General features: G+C 44.0%; 1 protein-coding gene across 3 annotated transcripts in view; it reads right to left on the bottom strand.

Annotated features, from left to right (window-relative positions):
* The window catches only part of SLAIN1 (SLAIN motif family member 1), a 29,004-nt gene extending 17,527 nt beyond the window's left edge, over positions 1-11,477 (bottom strand). For all 3 annotated transcript variants that reach the window (XR_009155552.1, XR_009155551.1, XM_058186786.1), the window contains exons 1-3: positions 10,874-11,477; positions 5,947-6,086; positions 729-878 (exon numbers count right to left, since the gene is read on the bottom strand). Coding sequence is in view for 1 of the 3 variants with exons in the window: in XM_058186786.1 (XP_058042769.1) it covers positions 729-878; positions 5,947-6,086; positions 10,874-11,370 (787 nt within the window). In the remaining 2 variants the exon portion in view is untranslated. The remainder of the gene's footprint in view (positions 1-728; positions 879-5,946; positions 6,087-10,873) is intronic.
* Positions 11,478-19,497: the final 8,020 nt, after the last annotated feature.

Raw genomic sequence — 19,497 nt, 5'->3', positions numbered from 1 at the left:
CCACCCACTCCAGGGTGCACAGGTAAAAATTAAGCTAGGGTGGGGATGCGGGGGGTGGAGCTGCCCTACTACTTACTGTACCTTCGGATAGTTGCAGCCAGGTCTCACACACCCCGACATCTGCCTTGCCGGCCCATTTCTTCTGCAACTGGCAGGGCCGACAAGAGTTCTGGATCGGCTCTGGATCTGTTATCAGTTGTAGAGACCTTCAGGAAAGCCTTGCCGGCCTTGCTGACTGCATACGTTCCAGAAGGCCTCTGACAGCAAAAAATAGGCTGGGGGCAATGTCCACAAGTGAGGTGAGTCAGTGGACGACATCCCCTGAAAATAAGACCTGGTGCCTGTTTTTGGTGGCAAAAAATGTATAAGACAGGGTCTTATTTTTGGGGAAAAAATGGGTACTTCTTCCAAATCGTTTTCAAAATATTCAGTCCTACTGCAGTCCACTTAATCAGTATGTATTAAAAGTGGTATTGTAGTGATCTCTATTCATTAATTCAATACAAATAGGAATCCTATAATTTCTTCACATTAAAAAAGTAGAACAAAGAAACAAAAATGAAAACGGCAGTACAGATTTATTTTAGATTTGGGATTTCTAGTTATTTTCTGTCTATTTGTAGTCTTCCTTACAGAAAACAAGGTCCTTAAATACACCTTCAGTAAATCTACAGGGCTTGGGCTTAGAGAATATTAAATTGCTATGTTAGTAAGAAAGAAGGCATTACCTGTTTGTTCTGGTGTTAATATTGCTTTGCTGAAGGTTTTAGGGAACGCAGGGCTGTTAAAGCTATTGCTATATGGAGTAAACCTTGGAACAGGACTATAAGGAAAAGCCAAGGATACAGATGAAGAGAAGAGACTCCGCCATCTATTAGCTGTTAGTGGGTACAGAAAAGAAAATATCAGTTTGTATTTAGCAACAGAATGCATATCTATTAGGAAGTTAATATCACAAGAAAGCTATTGATGTATGTACATCTAGCAAGATAAGTCTCACTGGAGACAGGGAAATTTATTCCCAAACCAACTGATATTTGAGGGTTTATTAAATTTATTTGCTGTCCATCTCGTATCAAAATGAGATGCCATTTGCATGGGAGTTAGTCCCACTGAACTGATAGAATGCCAATCATTTTCTATAGGTTAGAGGGGAAAAATCCTCTTTAAGATAAATAAAAAATGAACCACATTATGAGTCAAATGGATCAAAAGGGGATAAAGTGTTGTTTCTTTTCTTAATTTTCTTCTCTCCCGTACAATACAATTCAACGCTGAACATTTTAAAAACTTCTTGGTACCAATATTTACCTATACAAATTATTTAAATTGAAATTTAACAGTAAAATAAAGGATGTGAGAATGTTATGATTATGGACAAAATGAATATATATATAATGAAATAACTTTAGAAGCAATAGTTTTGTTAAACACTAAAATCATTGTTATTGCATGCAGAATAACAAACTCGTGTTTTAAAAATGCTGTATTAGTGAGCTTTTAATTATCATAGAGGAAAGGTTCTTGAAACACAATATTATTTGGATTACCGTGTTTCCCCAAAAATAAGACTCTGTCTTATATTTTTTTTGAACCGTGAAATAAGCTCTTGGCCTTATTGCCATGTGCTTAAAAGCCCGATTGGGCTTATTATCAGGGGATGTCTTATTTTGGGGAAAACAAAATGAGTGAAGTTTCATGATAAACCACAGATTCACTTGCCAAGTAGCCAATATAAATTGCATCCCCTTTTTAAGCTTAAATGTCAATAAATCAATAAATGTAAATATTTCTTCTTTTCACCAAAATGAAATTTCAAGTTACATAAATACATTTTTTTAGTGCAAACGTACACACTCCAGAGCAGACATTCTTCCGTTATAATCATGTTAAATGCCAGACTGCTGTACAGCCAGGGTGGATAAAAATTGATGGTTTTAAAAAAAATTTAAAAATCAGATTTTTAAAATTTAAATCCGATTGTTTTTACTTAAATTGGATTTTTTAAATTTTTTCAAATTTATTTTAATAAAATGCTTTTGGAGTAAAAATCTATCTAAAGATAGTTCTCTATTTAAAATACATTAATAATTTAGTTTATTCAGCATGAAATGGAGCTTAGTTATGTAGCATGAGGCTGTATTTTCTGCAATGTTTACATTTTTGGTAAACTCGTTCAATGAATCCAAGCTCTGCAAGCTAAATAGGAAACCTTCATTTTGTTTGCAAATAATATTAGATTCTAACTACCAGCAAGAATGAGTCTTGCATTTAAAGAGCACCTGTCATATCAGATCCATCAGGGCAGCGCCTGTTAGCGGGTATCCTCTCACCTGTTGCCTGCCACATCCCTCACCTTGTTGTGTCACTGCGCATCACCAGCCATCCTATTAAAATTAATGGGACTGTCGGTGAGTCAACAGTGGGTCAGAGGAGGAGCCGCTGCGGGGCAGAGATGACAGTTGCTCTTCAAAAACTCTGATTTAAATTGACTTGGTTTAAATCAAGCTTTTTTACTAATGATTTAAATCAGGGGTCTCCAGTCTTGGTCCCTTTAAAACTTGTGGACTTTAACTCCCAGAGTCCCTCAGCCAGCAAAGCTGGCTGAGGAACTCTGGGCGTTGAAGTCTACAAGTCTTAAAAGGACCAAGGTTGGAGACCTCTGATTTAAATCATGATTTAAATCGTGATTTAAATTGACTTGATTTAAATCAAATCCACCCTGTGTACAACCAATGATGGACTGAATCATTTACCTAAATTATGCATCCACATATATGAAAGAGAACACTTGAACATGTCTTCTTGATCTTATTTAAAGAAAAGCCAAGAATAACAAAAGCCATTTTTAAGACAAATGTCAATCTTTTTTCCTTTTCATTAGAAATCATAAAATGTAAATGCCTTTAAAATGAAAAAGGTCCTTTGTGCCTTTGGACTGGTGTCATAACAGTCTTGATCCAAGGCCATCTCCCTGTGACTCCCAAATGCAGTCTGCAGCCCACGTGTAAACAGCATTCATTATTTTGCCACAATTGCGCCTTTGAGAAGACTCACAGTGAACAAAAGTACTGTTTTTGCAGCTGGGATTCCAAGAACCTCAGTAACAAAAACACAGCATTTGTACCAAAAAAAAAAACAAAACCTGGAAGAGGACAGACAGAGCACGTTCTAATCTAGAGCTTTTTGCTGTTCTTAGGGAAAGTGCGATATCTGTTCCAGTCAGTTTTAGCAGGCGTGCTTTCAATAGGCACAGGGAAGGAAAAAGACTATGGACCTTCTGCTCTTCTTATAAAAGTAATTTGAGAATAGAATGGAGGAAGAAAGTGGTGAAAGTCAGAGGTATGAAATGTGTTTTAGGAAAAGTGATAAAAGTGCAGTGTTCCTTGGCTGACTCTTTCTTTCTTTCTTTCTTTCTTTCTTTCTTTCTTTCTTTCTTTCTTTCTTTCTTTCTTTCTTTCTTTTCTTTCTTTCTCTTTCTCTCTGTCTCTCCCTCCCTCCCTCCCTTTCCCAATCCTAAACAACTCAAGGTGGCAAACGTATCTAATGTTCCTTCCTCCTCCTATTTTCCCCTCATCAACCAACTCTGAGGTGAATTGGATTGAGAGAGAGAGTTGGACCCAAGGTCACTCAGCTGGCTTTCATGGTAAGGGAGAACTCACGAGAATTCACGATCGCCCGCTTTCTAGCCTGGTGCCTTAACCACTAGAGCAAATTGGTTCTATACATCTATTGCCCCTGCCTCCAACTGATCAATGTATAGGTGCAGCAAGCCAGTCTATGCAACACTGAATTTCTATATTCCCTTTCCTAACTGTTGATAGACCAGTTTCATGGCTCTGCTCCATATTTTGCATGCAATAGTACTTGAATCTGTCTGGGATGCTCTGTTTGGGGGCAAAGATAAGACTTAACTTGAGTAAGCTTCCACTCATTAATTTTCTGTCTTCCTTACCTTCAGCTCAAGTTGCTTTCAAATACAGTAACTCACTATTCTGTCTAACTTTGGTAAGCAGTTCCCTCTAGATAGCTTTTCACTCTTAAATACAACCCAGTTTTCTTGGTTTGGTGCATTCACCTTTCTACAGAGTTTCCCTTCTGCTGATGTAACATCCAATTTAGAGACTGACAGACTTCCAATCCTGTGTTGGGTGTTATCTTGGAGAAACCTATTGGTTTCTTTTTCTTTAAATCTTTCTTTGTTGGCATCTCTACTTCAATGAGTTGCCAGTAAAAAGCAGGGCATCTGCAAGTTTGCAAGATGGTAGATGCAACCACAAGCCATTATTTTCTGCTTCAAATTGAAAATAAAATGTTCATTTTTCTCTTTGTGGCAGCCTCTCAAATACTGGAATACTGCTATCATGTCCCCCCAGTCCTTCTTTTCTCCAAACAACCAAACCCAAATCCTTCAACTGTTCTTCATATACTTTAGTTTCCAGGCCTTTACTCATCTTAATTCCTCTTCTTTGCACTTTTTCCAAAGTCTCAACATATTTTGTGTAATGTGGTGACCAAAACTGGATTCAGTATTCCAAGTGTGGCCTTACCAAGGCTTTATAAAGTGGTACTAATAGTTCACATGATTTTGATTCTTTGCCTTTGTTTATACAACCAAGGATTCCTTTAACTTCATGAAAATTAGAGGGAGCCGGTTTCTTAAATTATAGTTCTACCTTGGATTCATATATTTTTTATCTGACTGCTGTCTTAGAGCAGCTCTTCTTCTTGTCCCTCGAAGTCCTCCCTTCTGCCCATTACATATCAGTTGTTGCCTGGCAATTTGGAGGCACTTCATAATGATAGAGTCTGCATGGGAATTTCAGAACTTCATGAACATTTTTCATTCCTTCCTACAATCTGTCCGATTCAAGGTAGCTCTTCCAATGCATGTGATATTTTAAGTGTTCTTGCACCAAGAATTCATATTATACTCCACCTCATATTAATCTTACCCATCCACTAAAAGTGCAGCGGAGAAGAAAGTGCTGAATATCAAACATGAACATGAAATAACTGGGGAAATACAAGTTAAATTTCACTGAAGCAGGCAATTCGTAGATAGAAAGCTGCTCTGCTTAATGGACAATAAACCTTTGAGTCAAGCTTTTTGATAAGTGAGAGAAATGCAAAAATGTAGAGGGAAGCCACCTCAAATCTTGGTACAATCTTACACATTTATACCCACCCTTGGTCAAATCCAACTGTTTCTCTAAAAGAAACTATGCAGCCTGGATAACACCAGAGGCTTAAGAAACAGCTGAGTTAGGACTTCTACAGAGCAGGTGCCACTAATGGTGTCCAGAGACTTCTTGAAAAGAAGACATGCTGATAAAGGTATACAGTGAATTGTTATAGACAAATTCTGCGAGGGGCAATAAATCAGTCCAATTGCCATGTTGATAAGAGACATAGTAGCTGAATAAATGTGTTCATATCTTGTCTGCTTCTAATTGGTTCCTTGGTCTTTGCCACAATCATCATTTCAACATACCGTCAATATTGTACTTATGTCACAAACAACTATTCTGAATCAACCTTCTATCTGATTCTATTCATTTGAAGGTATTTTCTGACAAACGAATGAACACATTGTTGTACAAGCTAAGTGAGAATTTGAAAATGACAGTGGCATTCAAATGAAAACAACCATTTATAAACGTGCATCAGACTTTAGCCGGAATTCCAAAAGATAAGGATATCAGAAACACAACTAAAAGCTTTGAAATGTGTCTTAAAATCATGGGACAGAAAGAAAAAAAAAATTCCAGAGCACACAAATTCCTAATCCTTATTTAAAAAAAAAAAAAAAAGGACAGATCCATACAGAACAATATTCAAATGGCTAATCTTACACTGGTACTGATATCAAACCAACTTCAATCAACAAGAAAAGGTTTAGTTGGGAAAAACAACAACAAAATAAGAATAGAAACTTAGAATTACCTTGTTCCAGCCTGAAGCACAAAGAACGCTTGGCAGCTTCCATCTCAGGGCTTGGATTATCAAGAACATGCCGACACCACTGCAGAGGACTCAATGACTTTTCTTGCGGTATGATACCCTTAACAGGTGCCGCATATAGCCTAAATAGAAGCAGAGAAAAAACTTTTAGGGAAGTATTCTTTGTAGTGATGGTAGCTGTAATTTTCTATCGTTGGTGTTTGAAGATGAATTACAAGTCCTAAAACAATACAATGCTTGAAGCATATTTTAACGTTAATTTTAGCCTCGTAAAATAAGCCACCATGGTTGTAAAATGAATCAAATGGACGTTGTCAGGTGTAATCAATCAGGAATCCGGGTTGTTCAAATCAGTACAAGTTTATTCCATTTTATCTCTTTGCAAGAATCTGAACTACTAACGGTCAAGGCAAATTGGTGGTAGATGTCAATGGAATTCAAGGAGGGCTGGACTTAGATTTCTTGTGAGAGCGACTCCAAACTGATTGTGCACTTGACCCCTCGCACTTGACCCCTCCCTGCGACTCAGAACCCATTACAACAGGTGCCAAAACATGCTTTGATTCCAGGAAAGAGAAAAAATATTAGGAAGTCTCATTCTGGTTCCTCTCTGATTTCCTGGAACGTAAGAGGAAAGGAAAAGAAAATGCAGTCAGTCTTGTATGTTGATGTTGCAACAGCCTATCTCATTATGGTTGTAGTTTTTTTGTGGTGTCTCTTTCCTAATCCGGACAACCTCAAAGGGCTGACAATAACCTGGTCTATACTTGAACTACTTATTAAATACCGTATGTTAAAATTCTTACCCGAATCACTAGGAGTGGGAATGTCTAAACTGAATATGTGTTTTAAGCATGTGTCAAACCATACAAGCACATAACAAAGGGATACAAATCTAAAAAAAATATTAATTTGACTGGTTAAGGTAAAAGCTTGAGGTGATTAGTGAAGAAACGAGTGAAAAGAATATGAGTGATAAGGGGGGAGTTTGAGAAGGAAAAAAAAGGATGTATTACAAAAGGAAAAAAGTAAAATAATTTATTCAATAGTTTAGTCCATTCATTTAGGTAGGTTCACTGCTAGAAATGACAAGATCAACAGGTTTTTGTGTTGTATATAGTAAAGTAAAGGTAAAAGTTCCCCTCGCACATACGTGCTAGTCGTTGCCAACTCTAGGGGTCAGTGCTCATCTCCGTTTCAAAGCCGAAGAGCCAGCGCTGTCCAAAGACGACTCCGTGGTCATGTGGCCGGCATGACTCAACGCCAAAGGCGCACGGAACACTGTTACCTTCCCACCAAAGGTGGTCCCTATTTTTTCTACTTGCATTTTTACGTGCTTTCGAAACTGCTAGGTTGGCAGAAGCTGGGACAAGTAATGGGAGCTCACCCCATTACACGGCAGCACTAGGGATTTGAACCGCTGAGCTGCTGACCTTTCGATCGACAAGCTCAACGTGCTAGCCCCTGAGCCACCGCGTCCCTTTGTGCTGTATACAGTCCAATGCTATAAACATTCAATCTGGGTCCAAGATTTTTCTTTATTTCATCTCTCCAACTTAAGAGGTGGTCAATCCTGCAAGCATCTAAAAGGGCTACCAATATGTCAACTTTGGGGGCCACCCATTGCTTTGCATATTTAAAATATTCCTGCCTATTCATAATTTCTTTCTGTGCTATTTTCATAACATCTTCAAATTGGTTCTGCAGTATATTTTGCCATTTCAGATTTGGTATCTGAGTGAAATTTTTAATATTTACTCTTCCACCACTTACTGTACTGGGTACTCAGAACTTCTCTATTTCAAATTTTCTTAGGCTCCACATTTAGCAGTCATAAGTTATTTCTGGTATGACCATGGTACTGAAAGTACTTTGGTATTTTTCATACATTGGAAGATCGGGTGGTAGAGGTAAATGTTTAAAGAGCCACTTCGCTGTTCTTCAGCATGATATCTCTTAATCAGTTGGTTGTATGGTACTGATTTCTTGGCTAAGGTAAACATAGGAGTTGACATTCTTTCAAAACATCCTAAGCAAACCCAAAAACCCAGCAACCCAACCCCAGAAGAAAAAAACAGGCGTCATCTACAACATACAATGTAAGAACTGCAACAACCACTATGTAGGACAAACAGGCAGAAGACTGGCAGAACGTATCCATGAACACCAACTGGCAGTCAGAAGACATAACAAAAACCAGTGGTGAAATCTGAACTGGTTTACTACCAGTTCGCTGGCTGCGCATGCCCACTGCGCACGCGCATGTGTAGTGTGTACCACACACCAAATTCAAGGTGCGCACACAGTGCATGCCAAAAGGAGGCATGGGGTAAGTAGAATAGCACGTGGGGGGTGATCAGCTATGGTGCGCAATTTTTTTTTACTTTTAAAAGCATTTTTTTACAACCTATTCAGCCGAATAGGTTGTAAAAGAAATGCTTTTAAAAGTAAAAAAAAGGCTCTGACGATCGTGCAGCTCAGCTGGGATCATCAGAGTCTCTTTTTTTACCTTTTAAAAGCATTTTTTACAACCTATTGGGCCGAATAGGTTGTAAAAAAATGCTTTTAAAAGGTAAAAAAAAGGCTCTGACGATTGCGTGGCTCAGCTGTGATTGTCAGAGCCTTTTTTTAACCTTTTAAAAGCATTTTTTAAAAGAAGCAGCAAGGGGAGAAACGGGCGACTGGGGATTGGGTGGGCATGGGTGGTGGTGGGGGTCAGGGATTTTTGTGACCGGTTCTCCGAACCACCCACCATCATCACTACCGGATCATCTGATCTGGTCCAAACCAGGAGCATTTCACCCCTGACGGAAATGCTTTAATTTCACAACAAATTGACAGATTTAACCATAGTTTCAATTGGGAAAATGTGACAATCCTAGACAAGGCCAAGTTCAAAAATGCCAGGGAATTTCTAGAAGCTTGGCACTCTGACAAACAGGCCATCAACAGACACATAAACATTAACAATATATATAGACGATGCAAAAGAGCCAATCAACCAGCCAAAAAGAGAAAAAGACTCCAGCACCTCTCCACCAGTCGTCAGCACTCAGATCAGCATAGAACTCCAAGGTTAACTTCAGACCAAAAATCAAGTAAGTGATATCCCAATCAAGGAACTGCCGAAGAGCCATCAATAAACAACCCAACCAAACAATCCCTAAGATTGCCCCCATCCAGACAGGCAAGACACCAAAATATAAACTTGACAGCAACAGCACCCCCTATTAGCACTGATGATGTTACTTACTTAGGGTAATAAAATGTCTGCAAGAAAACAAACAAGTTCAGAGAGCACCAAGGACCCCTCATTTCATCCCTGAGCTACAAATATTCTCCTTTATTGGTTGACATTCTCTATTTACTCTTTAGCTAGTTTCTTTTTGTGGTAGGGTTAGAATTAGATTCACAAGCACTGGGAGATTTTTCGGTTGATTTTCAGGTTTACCATGTTGAGTTCTTTTAAACACTACCCAACTTCTTAGAGGCTGTAGCTGATGATTTTAAAAAAAGTCTCTGGTGAACCCAGAGGAGTTCCATTTATTGATATGGATGCCTTTTATCTCCCCAGATGGGTACTTAAATTCCAGAATATTTTACAAAACGGAATTCTTAACAAACTGTTCAGCATATTAATGGCTGAGATTCTTTAAAAAATGCACTGACTGCATGATGTGATGATGAATATGAAACTGAAATATAAATGGTATTTGATATTGGAAACAGTGAAGGAAGTTTCTTCTTTCTGCACCAATCTACATATACTTTTCTTTAGAAGCCTTTTAAATTTTGCAAGAGGAAGTATCAGAAGGTATGGTTGTAAAGAAAGTGCAACAGTATGAAACGGTGTTCTCTTCCCAAACTTCTCTACTCCCTCTGAAAAGCCTCAGGATTTCTCCTAAAATGACTGCAGTTTTTCTAACAATGGAGAAAAATCCCATCCGCTTTGCTGACTGTTGAAGTTTACACCTTTTTCTGCAGTATATCACAAATAACCACCTCCATTTTCATTATTTTTGCAGGCGCCCATATTGCTTTGGATCTATTCAGAAATATGTCTAGGCAGGCCATACCATCACAAGGGTTGCTGACCACAGTACTGAAATCCACGTGCAATTTTTCCAAGCCATAAGATTTCATCCCTCCCACTGAGGCAGTAATATTACCCATTCGTTTTCAACTCAACTTCCATTTCAAACATGTATGCTAAACCGTGAGCTCCAGACTGGCTTTATTTCAAATCCCCAGCTTTTCCCGTCTTATCATTTCTTCCCTACATTACAGTAGGACAGTAGTTCATATAACTGTCCTATTTCAACCAGCATCAGCCTAGAATTTTAACCGGTGCAGCACGATTATTTTTTGCACAACACAGTCAAGGCAATGCAGCAAAGAACGCAAATCTCAGTTCCATGCTAAATTTCTTTTTTAGAATTTATACTCATTCCCATTTTAAATGCATATGCATATCGGTGCCTGGGATCTATCCAGTAAGCCAATACAAAGAGAACATTTTTAAAGCCCGGTGTTTCTAAATCTTTTGTTTTTAAACCGGGGCAAAAAGCAGATTGGAAGCAAATGGAGGACGTGGGAAAGTAATGGTTGGGGGGGGGGATCAATGAGAAAAACGGAGGGAGGGCCGATGTAAATGATAATCATAATTTTAAAAATCAGAATCAAAGGGGATTTGGGCAGCCAAATGGCTTTGGAAAGCGCCAGCTGGATACAAAAAGAGAGAAAGAGAGAGAGAGAGAGAGAGAAGGAGGGAGAGAGAGAGAGAGAGAGAGAGAGAGAGAGAGAGAGAGAGGGAAGAAGGGGCTCTTTTCTCAGAAAAAGCCGCGGGGAAAGAAGAGCCAGGCGGGAGTCAAGCCTTTGTGCAGGGAAAAGTCGGGCAAAGATACCCTACCAGGTTTCCTCCTCCTCCTGCTGGAACCGCTGCTGCTCTTCTTCCTTTTCTTCCCGGCCGTAGACCCCCAGCCTCCGAAGATCCAGGATTTCCACCTCATCCAAAAGGCTGGCCGGGGGCAGAAGGATGGAAGGGGCGGCGAGGGCTTCGTGGGGTCCCCCGGTGGGGGATGGCTTGAAGTAGACGAAGGGCTCGGCTTGGCACACGAGAGCCGGCGCTGGGCTCGACCTGCCGACTGGAGGGGAGCCGCCGCGGGGGACCAGAGGTGCGGCGTCGGCGGCGGAGGCTACCAGCCGTGGCTGCAGAGGGCTGCTCGGGCTCGGGCCAGGCGGCGAAGCAGGAGAGGCGGCAGCGGCTCGATTGCGCAGCTGTTCGTTTTGCTTCTCCAGTTTGCGCACCAGCTCCTGCAGCTTCTTCACCTCCAGCTCGGCGCTCACGGCGCTCACCGCACCTGGCTTCACCTCCGCCACCATCGGCTTCACCAAAGCGGCCTCCATCGCTGGAGGCGCCCTGGAAACGAGCGCAAGAGACTCCCTTTCTTCGGCCAAGACGATCCCTTTCCCGGCAAGCGCGCTTCTCTTTCCCCGGGCACCTCCCGCTCGCCAGCCAGCTTACCCAGCCAGCCACCGCGCAGCAGCAAACGGCAACCCCCCCCCCAGCAGGAGCACCGCACCGCGCGGAGCCTCGGCGGGCAGGCACCGCGCAAGCGCAAGGAGGAAACAAAGCAGGGCGGGGAGACACCCTTGCGCTGCACAGGGCGGGGCGCGGGGGTTGGGAGGGGAGTCTCCTGCCCGAGATGAGGGAACGGGAGGCAAAGCCAAGGGATGGCGGGCTGGGAGGGGGGGTCGGGGAAGCCCTCCCGGGTTTCTCCTTTATGCTCTGAGGCGTTTCTTTCCAGGCACAAAATAAATGGCGCGGGGCGTGGGGGACTGTAGCTTGCTGGATTCGAAGCGCGTCAGCAGGTTATTTTCTTCCAGAGCAGACCGCTTCTTTTCTTGTGCACGGATATTGTATATCCGAACTAGACTGTCATCTAAAGTATGCGGGGTGTATGCATTATTTTGTATTAATTTATTCTGTCATGGTTAGGTCGTGGATGTTGGAGGTGGTGATCCTTTTGAGAGCTGTATGCCACGAAAACATTCAAAGTGACAAAGCTGTTCTTATCCTGCTCTGTCCTGGCCTCCTTAGATCCTCAGATTTGGTTTCTCCGTGGGCTTAAGCACATACATGGAACATATTTTGCCAACCACAACAGCGTTGTGATGTTTCCTGACAGTGGCAACAATGAATTCAGTGAACGGGTTGCCTCCAGAAGTTGTGGGTGCTCCCATCACTGGAGGTTTTTTAGGAAGAGATTAGATAGCCATTTCATCAAATGGTATATAGGGTCTCTTGCTTTGAACAAGAGATTGGACTAGATGGTTTCCAATCCTGTAATTCTATGATCTAAATATGATCTAATCTTGTCGAAGCAGGGAAGCCTATGTCCAAAAATGCTCAAGTTGCTATATCCCAAAACAGAAATGCCATCGTTGAACCAACAGAGAAAAAATATCAAACTCCAAGTAAACCTGCCTTTGATATGAGCCAAATATGAGCCAGCTGTGCGTGGCAGCAGCCCCCAAAAAACCAATGCAAGATCTGAATTGCATTAACAGAGGGATTGAATCAAGATCACGTGAGGTACTGGTACTTGTTATGTATTAACAGTTGTGCCTTTAAATATTTGAGCGGGAAATCAGCACGTTGCTGATTGGACGAAGCCTCCAGCAGAACTGTATAAAAGGAGAGGTTTTTGCCCCAGCCTGTTGCTGGGTTCACCCTATATTAAAGAGCTGTTGTCACTACCCTGGTCTCCAGCCTCGTTACTTCCCGAACTTAACATTGGCGGCGGTGGGATCTCGAGGCTAAGGAGAACCAGAACCGAGCTGAAGCACGCTAGTCCCGAACCCAGCAAACTCAGGGCAGAAGCGGAAATGGCAAACACGCCACCGCACCGTACAACCCGGCAAGGAGAAATGGGAACATATATGACCCGTTTGAAAGCTTTCTAGAAGCCAACGAACTACAGGATCCTGATAACCGCAAAAGGGCTTACTTCCTAAGCCATTGCGGGCCGGAGGTAATCGAGATTGCGGAAGCCCTGGCAGAGCCAACGCCGATACAATCGGTATCGTGGCCGACTCTGCAGACTTTGCTGAAAAACCATTTCGCACGCGCCGTCCAAATACGTGCAGCGGTTTGAATTCGGAGAACGTAGACAGATGGAGGCGAGTCCATCGGTGACTACATGGCCGCTTTAAGAAGAGCGCCCAAGGACTGCGGATACCGAGACTTAGGCGAGTGCTACTCGAGCAACTCATCCGAGGGGTCAAGGACATCCGCCCACGGCGACGACTGCTAGCCAGGAGCAACCTGACACTAGCCACCGCTCTGGACGAGGCCAGAGCACACGAAATGTCTACTAAAGCAGCAGAGACTCTGCAAAGCCTCTTCAATCCAAGGCGAGCGCAAAGCCAACGCCAGTACACCAGGAGGAGATTCAGTCCGAATCCGAAGGTGAGGCGAGGATGAGGAAGGGTCTGCCGGACCGAGAAACGCGACACTGAGGACCGTGGCAGTCACGGAAGCTGCGGAGGGCAACATCAGCGCCAACGCTGCAGGTTTAAAGACGCAACATGCCGGCGGTGTGGGAAGAAAGGACACTTAGCTCAGGTTTGCAGAGCGCCCAACCTTCCGCCGAAAATTCAAATCGGCCAATCAAAGCGGAACCGGAAAGGCGGCCCGCGATTGGTTCAAACAAGAAAGCGAAGTCTAACCAAACGACTGTCATTATAGGCGCGCCTCAACCAAAGTGGAAAAGAAGATTTTCACAAAGCCCAAGATCGAGGGAGTACGGTGCAGGCTTGAAGTGACACGGGATCAGCGATCACCATCATGTCCTGGGACACCCTGGCGAAGTCGCTGCCGTCCGTCGCGGCGCCATCTGCAAGCACAGCGGCCACGAGTGCACGACTACCAGGGAATCGCATCCCTGTTCGAGGGACCACCTCCGTCCGAGTCGAGTACGGCCTCACAAAAGACCCTGCCCATCACGATCGTCGAAGGAACTCTGCCCAGTCTGTTGGGACTAGACTGGTTTCGTGCCCTGGGCATGGGAGTGACTGGCATCTACAGAAGTGACTGCAATTTGAAAGACATTCTCTTTAACGAGTTCAAGATGTCTTCAAGGACTGCCTGGGCAAGTACAAGGGGACCCCTATTTCCTTCAACTTAGACCCCAGGTAGCCCCCATTAGGCTTAAGGCGAGGAGAGTCCTTTGCCCTAAAACCAAAATTGATAAGGAGCTGGACAAGCTCATAAATCAGGGGTTTTGGTGCCAGTCGATCACGCAAAGTGGGAGACGCCAATCGTCACCCCATCAAATCGGACGGGTCAATTAGAATTTGCGCTGACTACAAGGCGACGCTTAACAAAGCCTTACAGAAAAGCGTACCCGGTTCCCGTGGTGCAACATTTATTGCACTCTTGGGGCAAGGGCAAGTCTTTGCAAAGTTAGACTTGGCCCAAGCCTACCAACAACTGCCAGTAGACGCCCGCCGCACAGCGAAGCCCAAACGATTGTGACGCACAGGGGGCATTCAAGTGCACCCGATTGCAATTTGGGGTTAGTGTGGCACCAGGGCTGTTCCAAAACCTGATGGAACGACTACTGCAAGGGCTCCCAGGGTAGTTCCTACTGATGATGTCCTAATCTCAGGGGAAAACATGGAGGAATTGGGGGAGCGGTTAAGAAAGGTCTTGAGCATTTTCCGGACAGACGGATTAAAAGTCAAGACAAATAAATGTCAGATAGGGGTCGAATCGGTCGATTTCTTGGGCTACCGGATAGACAAGAAAGGAATTCACCCTACTGAGAGCAAAGTTAAGGCAATTAGGAAGGCTCCAGCGCCCAAAAACAAAGCAGAGCTGCAGGCATTCCTGGATTGGTTAATTTTACGCGGTCTTTTAAAGAACAAAGCAACTGCTATGGAACCGCTGCTGCTCTTCTTCCTTTTCTTCCCGGCCGTAGCCCCCCAGCCTCCGAAGATCCAGGATTTCCACCTCATCCAAAAGGCTGGCCGGGGGCAGAAGGATGGAAGGGGCGGCGAGGGCTTCGTGGGGTCCCCCGGTGGGGGATGGCTTGAAGTAGACGAAGGGCTCGGCTTGGCATACGAGAGCCGGCGCTGGGCTCGACCTGCCGGCTGGAGGGGAGCCGCCGCGGGGGACCAGAGGTGCGGCGGCGGCGGAGGCTACCAGCCGTGGCTGCAGAGGGCTGCTCGGGCTCGGGCCAGGCGGCGAAGCAGGAGAGGCGGCAGCGGCTCGATTGCGCAGCTGTTCGTTTTGCTTCTCCAGTTTGCGCACCAGCTCCTGCAGCTTCTTCACCTCCAGCTCGGCGCTCACGGCGCTCACCGCGCTCACCGCACCTGGCTTCACCTCCGCCACCATCGGCTTCACCAAAGCGGCCTCCATCGCTGGAGGCGCCCTGGAAACGAGCGCAAGAGACTCCCTTTCTTCGGCCAAGACGATCCCTTTCCCGGCAAGCGCGCTTCTCTTTCCCCGGGCACCTCCCGCTCGCCAGCCAGCTTACCCAGCCAGCCACCGCGCAGCAGCAAACGGCAACCCCCCCTCCCCCCCAGCAGGAGCACCGCACCGCGCGGAGCCTCGGCGGGCAGGCACCGCGCAAGCGCAAGGAGGAAACAAAGCAGGGCGGGGAGACACCCTTGTGCTGCGCAGGGCGGGGCGCGGGGGTTGGGAGGGGAGTCTCCTGCCCGAGATGAGGGAACGGGAGGCAAAGCCAAGGGATGGCGGGCGGGCGGGGAGGGGGGGGGGTCGGGGAAGCCCTCCCGGGTTTCTCCTTTATGTTCTGAGGCGTTTCTTTCCAGGCACAAAATAAATGGCGCGGGGCGTGGGGGATTGTAGCTTGCTGGATTCGAAGCGCATCAGCCGGTTATTTTCTTCCAGAGCAGACAGCGTCTTTTCTTGTGCACGGATACTGTATATCCGAACTAGACTGTCATCTAAAGTATGCGGGGTGTATGCATTATTTTGTATTAATTTATTCTGTCATGGTTAGGTCGTGGATGTTGGAGGTGGTGATCCTTTTGAGAGTGTATGCCACGAAAACATTCAAAGTGACAAAGCTGTTCTTATCCTGCTCCATCCTGGCCTCCTTAGATCCTCAGATTTGGTTTCTCCGTGGGCTTAAGCACATACATGGAACGTATTTTGCCAACCACAACAGCGTTGTGATGTTTCCTGACAGTGGCAACAATGAATTCAGTGAACGGGTTGCCTCCAGAAGTTGTGGGTGCTCCCATCACTGGAGGTTTTTTAGGAAGAGATTAGATAGCCATTTCATCAAATGGTATATAGGGTCTCTTGCTTTGAACAAGAGATTGGACTAGATGGTTTCCAATCCTGTAATTCTATGATCTAAATATGATCTAATCTTGTCGAAGCAGGGAAGCCTATGTCCAAAAATGCTCAAGTTGCTATATCCCAAAACAGAAATGCCATCGTTGAACCAACAGAGAAAAAATATCAAACTCCAAGTAAACCTGCCTTTGATATGAGCCAAATATGAGCCAGCTGTGCGTGGCAGCAGCCCCCAAAAAACCAATGCAATTCTGAATTGCATTAACAGAGGGATTGAATCAAGATCACGTGAGGTACTGGTACTGCTCTATAAAGTAAGACCACACCTAGAATATTGCATCCAGTTTTGGTCACCACACTATAAAAAAGATGTTGAGATTTGAAAGTGCAGAGAAGAGCTACAAAGATTAATCATCTAAGGCTAAAACATCTGAAGAATGGTTACAAGAACTGGGCATGGCTAGCCAAGTGAAGAGAACCACCAGTGGTGACATGATCACAGTGTTCCAATACTGAGGGGCTGTCACGGAGCAGAGGGGACCAACCTATTTTCCAAAGGATAGACAAGGCACAATGGATGGAAACTGAACAAGAAGAAATTCAACCCAGAAATGTGAAATTTTCTGACAGCGAGAACAATTAACCAGTGGAATGGGTTGCCTTCAGTAGTTGTGGGTGCTTCATCACTGGAGGCTTTCAAGAAGAAACTGGAGAACCACTTGTCAGAAATGGTATAGGGTCTCCTGCATGAGCAGAGGGTTGAACTAGATGACCTACAAGGTCCCTTCCAGCTCTGTTATTGTTAAACTTGGCCTGCCACCAGCAGATTCTGTTTGAGTATGGGAGGACTGAAAATCAAGACCAAAACTTCATGTGTTGCAAACTAAGTAAATTTATGTATATATCACCCTTAATAGACTCAGTAGTTGATGATGGGGCTCAAAGACGGCAATATTTTATTCCCTAAATCAGTTACTTCAATGTCATTACTATGCAATTGACTTGTATTTAGTAGAGTGCCTGCCTAGCAAGATGGGTCATAAGTGAATATTGCTGACATTCAAGCAGTCTATAATCCCAAGTATGCTTTTCAAAATAAAGCCCATGCTGTCCACTTTTCTAATATTTCCAAAGTGCATATTTTGTGGGATGCAGATCTTCCTGCTCACTCAGCCATTACATCAAGATGCTACTTTAACTGAGAAATAAGGAGTGGGTGCTGCTGTCTCTGGCTGCAAAGATAATAAATTAGTTTGTGCTTAGGAGAAACTTATTTAGACAATCAACTTCAGGAAGAGAGAAGAGGTCAGACTGCAACTGAACCACTGGAGGCAGAAATAATTGACACCTTTGGAACCTTGCCAGACTGCGAACAGAAGGACTTACTGACTATATATTAGAGAACCTTACACAAACTTTAATAATAAAGATACAAGAGCCCCTCCAGCAGGACCCAGGATGCAACATACATACACATACATGCATTTGTTTGTTTGTTTTATTTATATGCCACCCATCTTGCTGTTTGAGGCAATTATGAGATGCTTACATATCGACAGGTTTATACCAAATATCCCTGGAACCAAAACCAACTGTGTCAGTAGTGAGTTTCAATATAGTTTACTACTAGTTCGCTCGTGTGCGCATGTGAGACGCTTTTGCGCATTTGCAGAAGTGTCCGGGTGGGTGGGCAGAGCCTCCTGCCGCCGTTGCTACCGATTCACCCAATCGGGCTAACCGGTAGCAACCCACCACTGAACTGTGTGTATGAAGATACTCAAGGAACTTTAGAGTCAATCGAACACGTGAAATGGTAAGACAATGATTCAAATACCCATAGGAATAAAGCTCCAGAGGCCAACAGCTATGTCACAGTCCAAAACAGTAATCTTGTAAGAGAAGTAGACAAAATAGCCTTCAGAACCAAATCCAAACTGAAGTCAAATCCAAACAGTGTTGACAAAAATCTAACATGACGATATCTACAATCATATGTCCTGGAACATTGCTGGTTGCATGGACAAAGGTATAAATGAGAAATTTTTTAGCACTTTCTACAGCGTTCTTGCATGTTATTTTTCTCCAGAAAACTTGGTTAATAATGTTGGTAGAATACCAGCTACAGATATTTTTTTATAAATGGGTCAAGAGTGACTGAAAGAGAGGCTGAGCTAAAAGGGGCTTGAGCATTATATCCTGATGTAAGAATAGAATTTCTGGGAAATTATGATATATACAGTAGATGAAATTCAAATATTGAGGTTGAAATCTAAAGGGGAAAATGTTAATTTGTATAAATATTTATCTGCCATCCAGACAAGAAGTGAATTGGGATAATCGGGAGCACTCCTTAGCTGTTCCTGGTTAGTAACTGAGAGTAACTGTAAACTGTAAACAGTAACTGTGAGAGGGACTTTTGAGTCTTGGTTTAAAATCGCTTAAACTTGAGCCAGAAGTGTGCGGAAGCAGCCAAAAAAGCTAATACAATCCTTGGTTGTCTAAACAGAGCCATAGAATCAAAATCACATGAAGTATTAGTACCGCTTTATAAAGCCTTAGTAAGATCACATCTGGAATATTGCATCCAGTTTTGGTCACCACATTACAAAAAAGATGTTGAGACTTTGAAAAAAGTGCAAAGAAGAACAACTAAGTTGATTAAACTTGCAATTGAGGAGAAACTTCCTAATGGTGAGGACAATTAACCAGTGGAACAGGTTTCCTTCAGACGTTGTGGGTACTTCATCACTGGATGTTTTTAAGAAGAGACGGGACAGTCACTTGTCTGAAATGGTATGGGGCAGTGATGGCTAACCTTTTTGCCACTGCGTGCCAGGAGGGGGGGGGCACGTGCGCACGTGGTTACACCCATAATTCTTTGCGCCCTGCCCCCATGCATGCGCACGCAACTCCCCCCTCTTGGCACGCGATGGCCCAGTAGGCCCATTTTTCTCTCTCACCTGGCTCCAGAGCCTCTCTATGAGTCTTGGGAGGGCGAAAACTGCCTTTCCCACCCTAACCCTTCCCCACCACCACTCAGGCCCTCTGGAGACAGGAAACAACCTGTTTCTCTACTTCTGGTAGGCCCAGAAGACCCGAAAACCAGCTGAACTGAGCTTGTGTGCCCGCTGATATGGCTACCCATGCCATAGGTTCACCATCACGGGTATAGGGTCTCCTGCTTGAGTAGGGGACTGGACTAG

This window comes from Ahaetulla prasina, chromosome 5 (genome assembly GCF_028640845.1).
Source record: "Ahaetulla prasina isolate Xishuangbanna chromosome 5, ASM2864084v1, whole genome shotgun sequence".
Taxonomy (NCBI): Eukaryota; Metazoa; Chordata; class Lepidosauria; order Squamata; family Colubridae; genus Ahaetulla; species Ahaetulla prasina.
This window is presented reverse-complemented; position numbering and strand designations above follow the sequence as displayed.